The following is a 17,086-nucleotide window of genomic DNA, read 5'->3' as shown; positions in this document are numbered from 1 at the left end:
AAGTTTTACAAGCGTCGGTACTATCTTAAATCTTCATTTTCCTCTTTTCCATTGTTTACAGATGGCGATGTCTTTCTTTGCAGGTTTCGATTGAATGTGGGCATAAATTTATACTGCAATTTTCACATGATTTAGCTATCATATTGTTGTAGGAAAATACATGACCATGAAGTGTGGATTCATACTTTCCGAGGAGTCTTGTCGGACATCTTAGGTTCTCTCCAAGCCCAGAAAGAGTATTACAATAAACCTTGGTTCTTCAGTATCATATAATACTTTCACCCTTCTTCTGTTAGCCACATCCTTTGAATCTCAGAACACAACCGCTTTCGCTGATCATCAATCAGAGTTGGAGTTCTCTTTGGGAACAATACTTTCCTTCAGATGGATATAGATTTAAATCTTGGTGAAACAGTTACATACCGTTGCAACCATAATCATGGGTAACCTTAAACAGTTGAACTTTAGAACAAACAAATTGTTTTCATTATTTTCGTTAAGAATGGAGAACATTTGTTCAAGGGTTGTGTAAGTTTCAGAGTGTTCATTTTTATGTTTTTCATAAAGATAGAAATAATTTGAGGCTAAAGTTAAAAGCTGAAGCTACAAGATATTTTTAATGGATACATGCATTGCTATGTTGCCCTGTAAAACATTTTCATACATTTACTATTCATACAAACTTAACGAAGCTTCTCGTGTGCACTTGAAACAACAGATTGAACCCATTTAGTTATTTTGTTTTTCTATTTGTTCCCCATTTTACTGTTCCATAATTATTAAATATAATGTCTGTGCCATATTCATAAATATTTTTAAAATGCGCGCATCTATTTTGTACTTTTTGTTTTTTTTAAAGAAATTAAACTTAAATATTACAAGTCTTAAGTCTTTCAATTGAGTCATACTGTATTATCAGTTAAAGTATAATAATAAAATATTAGATTGAATATATATTTACAATGAAATAAATAAACTATTGACTTTTATATAATAAATAAAATAATAAAGTCAAGTAGGCATTGTGTAAAATATAAACAAAGTAGTGATACATATTTTTTGGAACTTACTCATTCATTTTAAATACTCTTTAAAAATATATATATACAATATATAATACATATAAGTGTTGCTGTATAAAAAATTCAAATAGCATGGCATTTGCTGCTAGTTATTATATAACATTTGTTGAAGATGCTTATATTTATTGAAAGAATGAACTGATATATGTATTTGTTTTCGATGGTTGCTACAAACTGTTAGGTTTTGTTATTCGGAAATTTCTTCGCTTTTTTGACAGTATTGTAGGTTTCATGGTAGTTATTCTTTGTGGGCAGTCTCTGAAATTCTCCTGCAGATACGCCTAGAAGCTAGCTGCCAAGTAGTATCTAGCTCATCGGAGAATTATTAGAGATATGTGGAGAGAAGCAAGAAAATATTCAAGTATAGATTTAAGTGCGTAAGTCCAAAGATACTCTTTATTAGTGCTTTATTTACTGATGTTTTAAAGTTTCTGTTGGTTTTTCGTAGTTATTTTGTACATCAAGTAACAAAGATACAAAAAAAATATATAAGCAACTTTAATGAATGTAAAAAAAAAAAAAATACAAAGCTTGGCAGCAAAAAAATAACTGTCCTTTTGTCTTCAATATGTAAGCAAATTTGTTAAGGTAGGATGTTATATATTTGTATGTTGGTTCAATGTAGGGAAACAAAACTGAGTAAAAAATAAGGCAGTATATTTATTCTATGAATAATAACAGGAGTTAGAGAGAAAAAAAAAAAACACTTTTTATAAAGTTTACATTTATTGTTATCAATAATTAATTATTGGAATCGTATACAAGGAGCAATATAATTTATTTTTTTTTTTTGGTAAAGTATTATGTTAAATTTATAAAAAAAAACACAAAAGTCCTGTAAAACTTGGGAGTCTAATTTCATAAAAACTTAATTTTATTTCTTAAAAAAAAAGAAGAATACGTTTCTTTTTAAAATTCTACATCTTTAAAAAAATAAAATAAATAAATTAGTCTTTGGCTAACATTAATTATATGAACACTGCATTCTGGCGCCGTGGGAAGGGTTGTAAGGTGCAGGTTTGCCAATGCCACTAAATATGTTGTGTCTTACCAAAACTGAAAAAAAATATTCTTCTCTTCCAGGCTGACAATGGCAAGTTTTTTGTTTTTTTTTAACAAACTTTCAACTAAAACTTATTTTCACAGGAATCATGCATTACCAATAATAATAATAATAATAATGATGTTACTTTGTTAGGGAGTAGGCGTAAGTAGAACGTTCTTTGGAGAGGGCAAATCTTTGTGTCCAGGATACTTGAGCGTATCCTAGACAGTGAATATTGTTGCCAAAAAAAAAAAATTGTACACTCAAACAAATTTATTTTAATGTAATTCTCGAATTGCTGACATCTATATTTTAGCCTACACCTCAAAGTGCCCTAAACGAAATTTAACAGACTTTTTTTTTTATCTATAATCGAAATTTAGGGAAAAATAGTACAAGGCATTTTCGAAAAAAAATCTTGGAAAGTTAATAATCCGTTCTTATTCTTAATGAACAAAAAACTTCGATTACTTCTTTTACCAATTGTTCTAAACCTTCAATTTAGTTGCATTTCCATTCCAGTTATTTAAAGTATTCAAAAGAGGTTTCTTTCTTAATCTTGCACTTTATTATGTACTTCCTTCCTTCGACTTACTGTTTTTTATCTGTAAGCGTCCTTATTGTATTGCCCTGGCACCTGGGAAAGTATGTATACGAGCAAGTTTCGTGTTTCTGTGTAAAATATTTGACAGTCTTGACGTATGTGAGTATTGATGACTGTTAGATGCAGCATTATTATTTGATGATTTAATAATCAATTTACTAATAATTGGTCATTATTATTGGTACTGTGCAGATGCTATTTACAATTACAGTCGACTCTCGATAATTCGAATTTTTCGATAATTCAAACTCTACAGCTGTTAACTTCGGTAAATCGAAAAAATGCAGTGTATTTTGATACGCTCGATAATTCGAAATGCTTTTCTTAACAACAGGGGGAGAGAAGGCTCTATAATTCGAACGAGGGCACTTCCCCTCTTTATAATTCGAATTTTCCCTAGTAATGTTTACTTCTCATTTTCCGCTTATTGTTCATTTTCTGCGTAATGTTTCCCTCCTCTCAGCCCAGTTTAACTTTCCGATTCTCTTTCTTAGTTTGTCACGATGAGTGCAAAGAGGAAGTACGTCTCCCTTACTGTGTCCGACAAAGAAAACAGTATCGCGGCCGTGAAAAGTGGTTCGAAAAAAAAAAGATATCGCCAAAACTTTCAATATTCCACCATCAACGCTTTCTACAATTCTAAGTCACTTGACTAAGTCAAGCCACATTGAAACAAAAAACTGTTCTTCATTTTTTAATTAGGTACATATGTATATTATTATTTATTGAAATGTTAATACATATGTAATTTTTTTGTTCTTTTTTGTCGTTTTCATTATTTTTACTTTTTTACTTGAGGCTGTATATGTCTAAAACTTAGGTAAGATCATACGTATTTTCAATATACGTATGTACATACATATATATGTACATAATAATAACTCTTAATAACTCGAATTTTTTTTCCCCTTCTTGATAATTCGAAGTCTCGATAATTCGAATTTTCCTTGTAGTCCCTTGGATTTCGATTTATCGAGAGTCGACTGTACTATTAAAAAATTAAAGCTAAAAACTATATTTTTATTTCTTTTAACTGAATGAAAATTTTCTTTCCATAATACTTTCTATGTTGAATTATTACTACAAATTTGTTACCTATTGTTGTTATCGTATTGCATTCTCTATTAAATGTGCCAAAATATCTTTTCTTTCTAAAGAGAAGGAAAAAAACTTGAGGCTAGTGCCAAATTAATGAATTGAATCATTTAATGTACATTTCGATCGTTTCTTTAAAACAAAAAAATTTTTTTTTGTTATTCCTTTATAAAATAAATATAAAGTGTTCTTTAAAGAAAGATATAAAAATGAAATACTTAACAATAAAAATTGTTTTGTACAAAATATTTGTTAAATTATTTGTACAATATAGTATAGAAATTAATAAAACCTAAATCTTAAACAAAATTAAAAAAAAAAACTATATCCTTAATATAATTTTAGGAGTTGTTATGACGCTTTAATGTTTATCATATTTTTTAAATAATTTTTACACATCAAAAGAAAAAAAAATCCAAACTTGTATTGCAAACATGAATTTCTCTTAGCTGCCTAACCGGAAGATATGATTTTAGTTACGGAAATGTTATTAACTCCGTAATTGGTGGACTAAATGAAATTATGCATAAAAAAAAAAAAAAAAAAATACTTCATCTTTAACGAAGGTAGACTGCTTGGCAGCATAGTTCATTAAAACTTGGGAGTTTTTACCAAACTATTGAATTACTAATTTAATTGTAATTGTAGTTAGCAGCTGGATGGATGAAAATCAATGTGATTGCAATCAGTAAACGTTTTGGGTATTTTAAAGTCAACAGAACTTTCCCTTCCCTCAAGGAATCTCAAAAATGCTCCGTGATTTTTCTCACGCTAAAAAAGTGTAAAAAAGAAATTAAAAAAAAGGAAAGTAAGATAAATCTACCGAAGAAGAGAGTTAAGGATATAGATGTAGATTAAATGTGATTAAACATAAAAAATTAAACTGTAATATTTGTTAGATTTTTAACAAATCTTTTTATTATATATTAAAATTTATATACATATATATATTATAAATGAATATAAAATATTATAAAAAGACATTTTCCTTAAATTTTTTTGTTATCAAAAAAATTGTTAATAAACGCTACCAAACGGACAAAATATAGCTCTTTTGTTATTCTACACTTGTTAATACAATTTTTATTATTTTTTTATTGTATTCTAAAAGAATCCAACAACTCTTGCTTTGCACTTACTAGAAAGATCGGCCATTAATAATTATAACCAACATTTTACAAATTTTGAACCCGTAAATTATACTTAAAGTGAAATTGTACAGATGTGCCTTCCTCACCTTTCTTTAGAAGAAGTTATGGAAACTGCCTTCAAGTCAGTTTTTTTTTTTTACAAAAAAAATATTTCGAATGGAAGTTACAGATCTATGTTAAATCTATAAACAAAGTTTGGAGGAAATCATTGGCCTTTTTTTTTTAAAAAAAAGTAATGAATTTGTTCTGGCAAGTGGAACTACTGGTAAAAGGAATTAGTATTTTCAAAATTGGAATTTTAGCTACAGATTTTACTCTACCTTAATTTTGAACCAAATTAAAATGGTATGTGCAACATGTTTGAAGAAATTGAAACGTTTTCGAAGAAAACCAGATAAGTAATCTTTCAGGAACTTTCACTACCTTTCCATCACTTTTTGGATTGGGGAAACTCAAAAAGGATGTGTTTTTACACTTAACGACTACAACTATATTCAAACCACTGGTAAAAGGAATTATTTTCTTTAGCTAATGATTTTACTCTACCTTAATTTTGAACCAAATTGAAATGGCCCTTCGAAGAGTTGCATGTACGTGCAACATGTTAAAAGAAATTGAAACGTTTTCGAAGAAAATCAGATCAGTGATCTTTCAGGAACTTTCGCTACCTTTCCATCACTTTTTGGATTGGGGAAACTCAAAAAGGATGTGTTTTTACACTTAACGACTACAACTATATTCAAAGTTTAACTTGAAAATAATCTGGATATATATGTAGTTAGAGCCGCTTAAGATGGCAAACCTCTGAATTCGTCTGTGTATATAAAAAAACTGACAGTTGCTTGCAAGACATTTTAAACGTACATCCATTTGAGTCAAAAGTCACATAACGCCTAAATTTCGTGACCTTAAAGTTTAATTATCGTAAAACCGAATGACTTCCAAGATTACTTACGAGTGATTTTTTTTGTGATCCTTAAATTAAAAAAAATACATACATATATATTTTTATGGAATATTTAATGACAGATTTTCCATTACTTTCGTTGAATACTTTATTAAAATTTGATAACTGAAACTGTTCGGTAGGATAGTTAATAAGGGTTGATTGTCAAAACTGATGGAAATAGCATATTGTTTTAAAACACTCAACTTTCCATTTTGCCATCTACATATTCACTTGAGTATCTTGATACAATTACCATTGATAAAACTGCAATGGCGTCGTTTGCCGCTAACCTGTTCATGTGTAAACTTTTGTAATGTGTTTGAGTTGAGTAGCGTAGATTATTATTCATAATATTAGATTTTTTTCTATTAAACTTTACTGATACTAGTTTTATAAAATGGTGAAGTTAACTCCTGAACTTATTCAACAAGCTTTGCAATATATAAATCCGATTAGAGATCGTGAATTAGACTTAAGAGGTAAGCTTGGCTTTACATTCATTTATGGATGAGGTTGTTTTAAGTTAAATGCTAAATTGAATATATTCATTTTTTAAGGCTACAAAATACCAGTAATTGAAAATTTAGGTGCTACATTGGACCAGTTTGATACAATAGATTTATCTGACAATGATATCAGGAAATTGGATGGATTCCCATTGTTGAGGCGATTAAAAGCGGTGCTTTTAAACAATAATAGGATAGTGTAAGTAAACAAATTTATCATTTAGTAATAATTATTTTAATTTAGATTGTAATATATGATGATACACTCAGAGAACAGGTAAATAGTTTTAATTGGAAGTGTTAGCCGAACTAAATGAAAAAGTTCCAGGGTTTGCTTTTTCGATTTAACCATGCCCTTTGGAAAACTTTACTCCTGCTTCCTTAGCTATTTCTCGTTTGTAAAATGAACTAATAATGTAAAAGATTAACCGAAGAAATGCAGAATGTTTTTATTATTCGTTCATTTTAAACCGAAAAACATGTGAAGAAAACTGACAAAATTTATCTAAATAATTTTATTTTTTTTGTAAAAGTCATTAAAAAAAAATCTTTTTATTTCAGCCGTATCTCAGATCAACTGGGCACATGTCTACCTAATTTGGACACCCTAATTTTGACTGGGAACATGTTACAAGATTTAACAGATATAGATCCGTTAACATCATTGCCAAAATTAGTTACACTTAGTTTAATGCATTGTCCAGTTGTTACTAAACCACATTATCGGGAATATGTTGCATTTAAACTTCCAAATCTTCGGTTGTTGGATTTTAGAAAGATTAGACAGAAGGTAAGTTTTTTTTTTATTCATCTGATAGATTATTATTTTATTTTTTCGTAAAGAGTCAAAGTTTCAAATAATGTTTTTAGTGCCTTCTTTGTCAAAAGAAAAGTAATTTACTGGATCGATTTTCATGTCTTTGGGTATTTTTCATGAAAGGCGTACTCTTTTTCTCTAAACTTAATTTACTAATGGTTCATTTACAACCAACAGTTATTTTATAAGTTCATAGTGTCTAAACAAAAATATAAAATTATTAAAGATATTTCTTTTTCAAAACTTGTGTAACATTTTTTGTTTCATATTTGTACGAATAGAACTCAATTTTTTGTACCATTAGGAAAAAGAAGAGGCTGTGACGTTATTTAAAAGTAAAAAAGGAAGAGAATTACAAAGAGAAATCGTATCGAAGAAAGGTAAAACGTTCGTTCCTGGTGCGGGATTGCCCAAAGGAACTTCTCCAAAAGGATCTGTTAAAAAGCAGCCCCCTACAGGTAAATATTTAGTAGTTTTACGTATTTTGTGGCATTATATTAAAACTGTCCGGTAGGACAGTTGTATAAGGGTTGACCATCAAAAACTGCACGAAAAAGTGTAACGTTGAAAAACACCCAACTTTGACAATTTTTTTCTCTTTTTCTATAAAAGATAAAATTCCCAAATTTTCTTTAAATTATAGGGCAAACCCTCCTTTATAACTGTAATTTTTTTGCAACAACCCAGATCTAATAGGTTTCGAGAAAAAAGTTGCCAAAAATGAGCAAAAACGGATTTTTCAAAAAATGTTCTTGTTCTTGTTCTTCTTCTTCTTCTTGTTACCTTTTTTGTAAACAACGTAGCGCCTAAACGCGTAAACCGATTTTCATGAATGAGGTGTCATTCGATTCTCAAATATAATATGATTGATTACCCTGTGTAGTATTCATCAGTGCGGTTACCCAAATGTAGCCAATTCTTTTAAAAACATTTCTGCTCTAATCTGATAATACTGAATAGATAATAGGAAGTCATCAGTTCTAGATCAGCAGGAAACTTAATCGCGCTATTATGTTTTATGATTAATGGACAAATATATGCGTCTACTTCCGTCAACTAACCGAATTTGGCAGTATAATGTTTGCCCAAAATGCCCATTTTTTTTTTTTTTTTTTTGTACAACGTAAAGTAATAATAATAAAGTTTTATTGAAAAACTCAAAATACATAATACATTTTAATTTATAAAAATAAAAAAAAACTTATTACGGCATGGAAATCCGTCTGCCGGGGTTTGGTTTTGAATATAAATAAAATAAAATTATACATTTTTAATAATTATAAACAATTTTGTGTTGTAAACAGACCTCTTTCTTTTCTTTTCTTTTTACTAGAGAGAAGAAAAATAATTTTAAAAAATTAATTAATAGCCAAAGAATCCCTAATAATGATAATAATATTAATAATAATAATAAATAATCAACAAATCAGCAGGTCGTTCAGAATTCAATATCCTAAATTATAAATAAATAGTTTACAAAACAATACTCTCTAAAATAATGCCGACTTTACTGGGAAATTAGAAAAAAATTAAATTAAACATCAAAAATAAAATCAGAAATTAAGAATAATTAGAAATTATGAAACTGAGGTTTTCAAAGATCAGACCATCATTTTATATCAACAGCAGCCGTACTCACTATTGAGCATCCTCCTGTACTTCCATGCACCAACCACATATTTAATCAGATTAGTCCAGTTTGGGCCATTTAAGAGAGTTATAAAAAAGTCAAATGAGAGAAATCTTTCGCCAAAAACTTCTAGGCGATAAGAGGCGAGGATAGGACAGACTGCTACAAAGTGGAAAGTATCCTCCTGAGTACAACGTAAAGTAATTGACCTACTTTTTTCGCATCGAAACTCCATGGTGCCGTCTTGTCGTCTGGAATGGCGCTTCCTGTTCTCTCTTCGACGCCCATTCGGAAGTACTGTTAATTATGGAACAAATTTATCCTCTTTCCTTCCCACTAATTAGGTTCATATTTTGAAAGAAACTTCTTAAAATAAAGCTTTATTCAGCCATTCTTTTCCTTTTCCTCATTGATGTGATTCCTTTTTTTTTTCTTCTGTAAGGACGCACATAATCTTGAGGGTTTTTTTTACTGAAAAAGTGCTCATTAAAGACTCTGTACTATCCATTTTTTTCTTCTCGGTCACCGAAAAACTAAAGTCGAACAGCAAAGATTATTTTTGTAAAAGACTTTCCCAGAGCGTTGTTGAAAAGAAAAGAAAAAAAAAACTTAAACTCAAGTAATCTATTTTTATAGGACCATCCAAAGATGAACTGTGGAAGATCAGACAGGCTATTTCAAGAGCTACAAGTTTAGAAGAAGTGGAGAGATTGAACAGGATGTTGCAGAGTGGACAATTCAGCCTTAAAGAAAGTAAACAACGTAAGTGATCCAGAGAATGGTGATCTTATTTAGTAAAATAAAAAAGTCCTCAACGTTAATGCCCTCAATGTCGCAACGTTAATAAAAATAGAGAAAACCTTCTTTTTAAGATTACTCACAATATTTATTTAACATTATAAAGCAAAATAATAATGATAATAATAACAATAATGAAGGGAAGCTCATATGCTATGAGGTTAGCATATTGGACTCCCACGCGGACGTCCCGGGTTCGAATCCAGCAGCTGACCCTTAGATTTTAGGAATTTAGGATTAGGCAGAGTCCTAGGAGCTTCTTACAGCTCACTGTCCGGTAATGAACAGTGTTGTCTGTAACGAAAGAATACTGTCCGGAAACCGGCAGTGCACTGAAAAAAGCTCCGGGTGCCAATAACCTTAGATGTTGACGCGCCTTAAATCATTAAAAAAAAAACAACATTATTTTATTTGTATTTCTTTTTATTTACGTGTATTTTTGAGAAATGGTTTAATATTACACATAACAAACTACCAGTTATTTGCATATCAGTTATACAAAAAAGAAACGGGAAAAAATCAGATTGTTTTTCCTGTGGTAAATCCCATCCTTAGTGTTCACAACGTCTGGTTGTGAGATTTTAATTGCTCGGCTACCATGGTAACATAAAGAATTATGATAAAAGCTCTGAGGAGTTTAAGATTTGATTATTGATTTCACATTCATAGTTCCAGAACAAAAGGATTATGCGTGCGAAAAAGTCCTATAGATAGATCACTTTCATGAAAAGGTTTTTGTTTTATGGATTTAAATAATTACGTTTTGATAACTTTCAGAGAAAAACGGACGAGCAAAGCGTTTTGAGGAAGCGGAAGAAGAAGAGGACGAGGAAAATGAAGATATGGAAACATAGCGATATTGACCCTTGGAATTTTGTATATATTTCACGATGTTTTTTCTTAAAGAGTGTACATTTCTTTTACTTATTTTCCTTTTTGTAATGATAAGAATGGATACAAACATTTTCTTTTTCTATTGAATAAAAAACATATGAGATAAGCATTTTTTGGTCGTGAAGCGATTTATTATATTAAGTTTATTTTTTCCCTTAAACAAACAAATTTTCTCTCATAAAAAGAAAGATGCTTTCAGTTTTTGTTTCAGGTGAAGTCTGCTGAGATTTCCTTTCTTTCGCAAAATGGTTGGTAAGGTTTGTGTGTTTTACTTTCTTAATTATTTAAAATTAGAATAATAATAATAAAAATTCAATAAGAACAAGTCTTTTATTTAATTGTGCTCATTCATAGATTCATTCACGATGAATATTAGTCATTGTTAGTATTCAAAACACATTTTGAACTGATTATTTTTTGAACAAACAAAATCCTTAATAATTACAATAATTGCCTCTGCATTCAACACTATAGTACATTGATTACGTAACAGGAGAAACTATTCACTGTAGGCACTCTGTTGTGGAGTTACCAAGGATATTCCTGAGACATTTCCTTTTCATACTTGCTGTTTTCTATAGTAGAGCACGAAGGGTTGTATTACGTGGAACGTTTTTTTTTCATTTTGTGTTAACTGTTTGATAAATGGCATATAAGGGTCAATTAATTAAGAACGTCAAGTATGTGTCAGATGATTAGTATGAAATACGAGGGTCGTTTGAAAAGTCCGTGCAAAGTCAGAGAGATAGCACTACTGGCGCGTATCAAGGTTATGTTTAGTTAGTAGCATCTCTTTGAAGAACACACACCAAGATTCAGCCAGATCGGTCTATTTCTTTGTGTTTGGCAATCGTTTGAATCGAGGAAGTCGATTGATTTTCAAAAAATGGACGAAAAAGAATTTCGTGTGTTGATTAAACACTACTTTATGAATGCCAAACGCCTCAGGAGAATAAAGAGAAGCTTGATAAACATTATGGTGACTCTGCACCTTCGATTAGAACAGTTTATAAGTGGTTTCAAAATTTTCGGAGTGGCCATATGGGCACAAGTGACGCTGAAAGTTCTGGACGCCCTGTTGAGGTTACTACTCCAGAAATCATTGATAAAATCCATGATATGGTGATGGATGACAGAAGAGTGAAGGTGCGTGAGATTGCTAGTGCTGTGGGCATCTCGAATGAACGGGTACATAATATTTTGCATCAACATTTGGACATGACAAAGCTATCCGCAAGATGGCTGCCGCGATTGCTCACGCTTGACCAAAAACGAAATCGTGTGAAGTGTTGCAAGGACGGTTTGCAGCTGTTCCAGAAGAATCCGCAGGACTTTAAGCGTCGTTTCGTCACTGTGGATGAAACATGGATACATCACTACTCTCCTGAGACCAAAGAACAATCAAAACAATGGGTTACCAAGGGGGAATCTGCGCCAAAAAAAGGCGAAGACCGTTCCTTCGGCCGGAAAGATTAAAGCGACTGTCTTTTGGGATTCACAAGGAATAATCCTCATCGACCATCTAGAAAAGGGTAAAACTATTACAGGTGCATATTATTCATCGTTATTGGACCGTTTGCAAACCGAGCTGCAAGAAAAACGCCCACGATTGGCCCACAAAAAAGTCCTTTTCCATCACGACAACGCAACAGCTCACACCTCAGCAGTTGTGGTCGCAAAATTAATGGAAAAAGGGTTCCAACTCATTTCACATCCCCCCTATTCTCCAGACTTGGCTCCCTCGGACTACTATTTGTTCCCCAATATGAAGAAATGGCTGGCGGGAAAAAGATTTTATTCAAACGAGGAGGTGATTGCAGAAACGAATGGCTATTTTTCAGACCCAAGTCTGAGTCCAAACAAATCCTATTATTCGGAAGGGATCAACAAACTAGAGCAGCGTTGGACGAAGTGTGTAAACCTAAAAGGAGACTATGTTGAAAAATAAAAAAGGCTTACCCCAAAAAATTAAGTAGTTTTTATTTTTGCAAGAACTTTTCAAACGACCCTCGTAACTACATTTCTCAAATAACTACATTGCTAATCTTAATTAATACCATGTGGTTCTGATTAAGCCATGCCTCGTCATAAAAGTGTAGTGTAGGAGTTCCAAGTGGGGTGGATGAATTCTTCAAACCTTAATGTCTCTCTTTCTATTGTTCCGATTTAAAAGAATTCTTCACCGAAATGTAGAGAATAGTATTCTCTATAACTGATATAAACGGCAATCTTCTAATAGTTATAGTTTACGAGATATAAGAGGTTGAAATATGGAGCATTTCATTTCCCTCAAAAACTTCAAACCTTAATATCTCTCTTTCTATTGTTCCGATTTAAATGAATTCTTCACCAAAATGTAGAGAATAGTATTCTCTATAACTGATATAAACGGCAATCTTCTAATAGTTATAGTTTACGAGATATAAGAGGTTGAAATATGGAGCATTTCATTTCCCCCCAAACTTTAAACCTTAATGTCTCTCTTTCTATTGTTCTGATTTAAATGAATTCTTCACCAAAATGTAGAGAATAGTATTCTCTATAACTGATATAAATAGCAATCTTCTATTAGTTATAGTTTACGAGATATAAGAGTTGAAATATTCAGGATTTCATTTCCCTCTAAACTTCAAACCTTAATATCTCTCTTTCTATTGTTATGATTTAAATGAATTCTTCACCAAAATGTAGAAAATATTATTCTCTATAACTGATATAAATAGCAATCTTCTATTAGCTATAGTTTACGAGATATAAGAGGTTGAAATATAGAGGATTTCATTTCCCTCAAAAACTTCAAACCTTAATATCTCTCTTTCTATTGTTCCGATTTAAAAGAATTCTTCACCCGAATGTAGAGAATATTATTCTCTATAACTGATATAAATAGCAATCTTCTATTAGCTATAGTTTACGAGATATAAGAGGTTGAAATATAGAGGATTTCATTTCCCTCCAAACTTTAAACCTTAATATCTGTCTTTCTATTGTTCCGATTTAAAAGAATTCTTCACCCAAATGTAGAGAATAGTATTCTCTATAACTGATATAAATGGCAATCTTCTATTAGTTATAGTTTACGAGATATAAGAGGTTGAAATATGGAGGATTTCATTTCCCTCAAAAACTTCAAACCTTAATATCTTTTTTATACAACAATTTTTAAAATAGACATATTTATTAGCAGAGTGTTACGCTTATTTTCTTGAAGCTAAGTAGCTTAAGAATTAGCTAAATTCGTTTAAACTGGCTGTAAAATGGCGTTCTACATATATTGGAAAAGTTTAAAAATTAAAACATTATGTGGAGTACTTATTCAATGCGCAACTCTCACTTTCAACTTATGAGCAAAAGGTATATTATGGATTTTTTTTAACTTACTATTCGTAAGAAAAAATTGTACACTTGTACTTTGTTATTTAAATGAAAGGATAGTGTTAAAAAAAGTCACAGTTACATTTAATGCCAACTGTCAGGTACAATTCAAGTTTGTCAATAGGTGAATTCACTTTTGTTTAAGAAATCTATTACGCTTATTTAATTGATACATTTCAATTGAGTTGTACCAGAATATTATTTTTTTGGTTTATTCATTTACCTGTTATTAATATATCTTTAGCATTTTAACAAAAAAAAGCATTCTAAAATCATTCGTAATCGTACGAATCGATTTTTTATAGTTTCGATATTATTTAACCGCTTCATTAATTCAACTCCTTCTAGAGGTTATGGATCTTAAAAGAATTGTTTTTCAACTTCGCACTAAAATATTTTTTTATAAAGTTACTGTATTTTTAATAACTGTATTATGTTAGTTGTTTTGGATCGGAAATGTTTACAGGGAAAATATGTATTGTTTTGCCAGTTGTTTCTGTCATAGATTTTAATTGTACGGTAGCACTAACTTTTGCTTAATTTAATAAGTGTTAGATCCTTCTATTTTTTTTTTAGTGCGTTTCTGCATGATTTCAAACAAAAATTGATAGTATGGCGCTTGTAAAAAATGTAAATATTTTAAAATTGTCGGAATACTTACCCTTGGTTAAGCAACAGCTTAATGAAAGACTTCAGGATGTAACTGGCGAAGTTTTAACAGGTAATTTATATGAAAATATAAATAATGAGCTATTTAATTTATATCTAGTTAATTGTATTAAATCATCCACAAATAAAGCAGTTTTATTCATTAGGGGATATTCGGCTTTTAATGATAATTTTTTAATTTTGTGCATCTATGTATATTATGAGATGCTTAAAAGTTGTGCGTTCTTTTCTAATGATACGTACTAAATCTCAGTTATTTTTAAATTGATAAATTAATTTTAGAAAGGTACTAGACCGAATGGAAACCTTAGTTTTGTGATACAAATATATAGTTTTCGTGACCGCAAGTTGTTAAACTTAAGATGGAAGATTTGCGAGGAATCGGTCAAATAAAACAACTCGTCTCTTTGCCAAAGTTTCGACAAATATATTGTCCTCTTCAGGGCGTGGATATTTCAAATACAAAACAATTTACAGAGTCAGTAATACAAAATTTATTGTTGATAATTTACTGTTTATTTTTGTATTATTGATTTTTACTGTATTTTCTATGTTACTGACTCTGTAAATTGTTTTGTATTTGTAATATCCAGGCCCTGAAGAGGACAATATATTTGTCGAAACGTTGGCAAAGAGACAAGTTGTTTTATTTGACCGATTCCTCGCAAATCTTCCATCCTAAGTTTGTGAATACATTTTTAGAAAGATAACTAAACTGATTTCTAAACTGTTATTATCTATAAGTGGCTACTGATTATAATAATGTTTGCTTCTGGAGTTTCTTGTGACTTACAGACTATAAGCCGAACTTTTAAAGACATCTTTATTCTATAAACAACGTAGGCAAAGAGTGGTTGAATCCGCACTTGTTCTTTGTGATTTACAGTTTTTTCGTGAACTCCTTTGAAATAGTACAAATCAACTAAGCGTAATTTTTGTGTGATATTTATTTAGTATTATATTTACTATTGGGGACATGCAGAATTTTCCATTTGTGTGTTTGCCGGTGTGATTTATTTCAATCATTTTGGTCGACTAGACTTCCTTTTTTACTCTCGGAGTTTGTCCATATTAAAAACATTATGAAGTTTGTTAATCTTGCAACTGAACTGAAAGAGAAACCACTGTCTCATTTCGAGAACGGCTCTAAAACAAATTTCCCAAGAATAATATTAAAGTAGAAGTTACAAGATTTATGTTTTTGTTATGTATTCAATTTGTATGAAGTTAAGTGAAGTTGTAAGAACATAATACACACTTGTTACGAACGATTAAACATATATACAAAATTCCAATGAACAGTTAAAAACAGATTAGAAATATTTTAATTCTTCGAAAATAAGGACAGCTATATTTTTAGTAACAAATCGTAAGTTTCATGCAAATTTAATTACGTACACTGCTATAAAAGGAAATTATGTGAATGTAACACCTAATTGTCGGTTAAGTTTACTGTGGGTACTAACATATGGTTTAAATTGATAAGAATGAAATTGCTAACCCAAATTCCGAGTGAATATCAGATCAACGGGTAGAGCGATGTTACAATAATGTTCTCTTGATTGTAATTGACCCCACAGCGCTAAAGCTTTTTTTGAAAAACTGAAGTAGATTTTGCTTATCATTTTATTCTTATCAAAGGTACTTACTTTTGAAGTCCATAAATCTATGATGAAATATAAAAGGCCCACGGCGATTATTATGTTGATGCCACCCAAGTTAGTAGCCATCTTACCAAATAATGTATCTTGACGTTGTTGTACTTATTTTTGTTTTCTTCTTTAATTTGTAAACCCTCTTTTGTTAGAAGTATGTTTTGAATACTCTATTTGGTCAATCGTTTCCGTACGATATTTGCCACTATCACTGGATGATCCTATATTTTTTTGAATCTATTGATTGATTTATTTTATTTTTGTTTTAAGGCGCGAATTATTCATGGATAGCATGGGGTTCAAACTTGTTAGTGGTCAGCAACTCTAATGCTTCTCTAAGAACGTCATGGACTTTTGGCAATGAATATGACAGTTTTGAGGTATGGTTATTGCTTCTTTTTTTTTCTTTTCTTACAATTTTTTTAAATTTAGGTTTATTTTAAATTTGTCCCTATCAGATTGCCTTAGGGCAATATCGTCCATTAGTGGACGATTGGAAATCTTTGCAGGGATGATGAATTACTAATTTTCGTTTGGCGAAGTGAATATGATGTGTAACATTGTGATCATCAATTCTTTTAGTATAAATTTTTAGTAAAAACGCACACAGATTTTATTGTTTATCCTGAAATCTATAATTGTATTATTAGATAACCTGTGTGGCAGAGTTGTCAGTTGAGAGATGTGAAATACCACTTCTTATTGTTGGCATCTCTGGAGATCAGTACAGCAAGATATGTATATTCAACCCCAACACTCGAAAAGTTGTTAGAACATTAAGAATTGATACACAGGTAAGTGATTTTATTCAATTTT

General features: G+C 30.6%; 2 protein-coding genes across 3 annotated transcripts in view; both read left to right on the top strand.

Moving 5' to 3' along the window:
* The first annotated feature begins 6,181 nt into the window (after nt 1–6,181).
* Nucleotides 6,182–10,680, top strand: LOC141448732 (U2 small nuclear ribonucleoprotein A'-like). The gene is made up of 6 exons (XM_074117301.1): nt 6,182–6,405; nt 6,484–6,631; nt 6,994–7,222; nt 7,554–7,707; nt 9,516–9,641; nt 10,455–10,680. Exons 1-6 carry the CDS (start codon nt 6,324–6,326, stop codon nt 10,529–10,531), a joined length of 816 nt encoding a protein of 271 aa, XP_073973402.1. The 5' UTR covers nt 6,182–6,323; the 3' UTR covers nt 10,532–10,680.
* A 3,658-nt stretch (nt 10,681–14,338) lies between these two features.
* Elys (AT hook containing transcription factor 1 homolog) overlaps nt 14,339–17,086 on the top strand; it is a 36,115-nt gene continuing 33,367 nt past the window's right edge. For both annotated transcript variants that reach the window (XM_074117296.1, XM_074117297.1), the window contains exons 1-3: nt 14,339–14,667; nt 16,541–16,650; nt 16,921–17,064. In XM_074117296.1, coding sequence (XP_073973397.1) covers nt 14,559–14,667; nt 16,541–16,650; nt 16,921–17,064 — 363 coding nt within the window. In that variant the 5' untranslated portion in view covers nt 14,339–14,558. The remainder of the gene's footprint in view (nt 14,668–16,540; nt 16,651–16,920; nt 17,065–17,086) is intronic.

The sequence above is a fragment of the Rhodnius prolixus genome, unplaced genomic scaffold (genome assembly GCF_049639745.1).
Source record: "Rhodnius prolixus isolate KJV_2025 unplaced genomic scaffold, Rpr scaffold_2, whole genome shotgun sequence".
Classification (NCBI taxonomy): domain Eukaryota; kingdom Metazoa; phylum Arthropoda; class Insecta; order Hemiptera; family Reduviidae; genus Rhodnius; species Rhodnius prolixus.
This window is presented reverse-complemented; position numbering and strand designations above follow the sequence as displayed.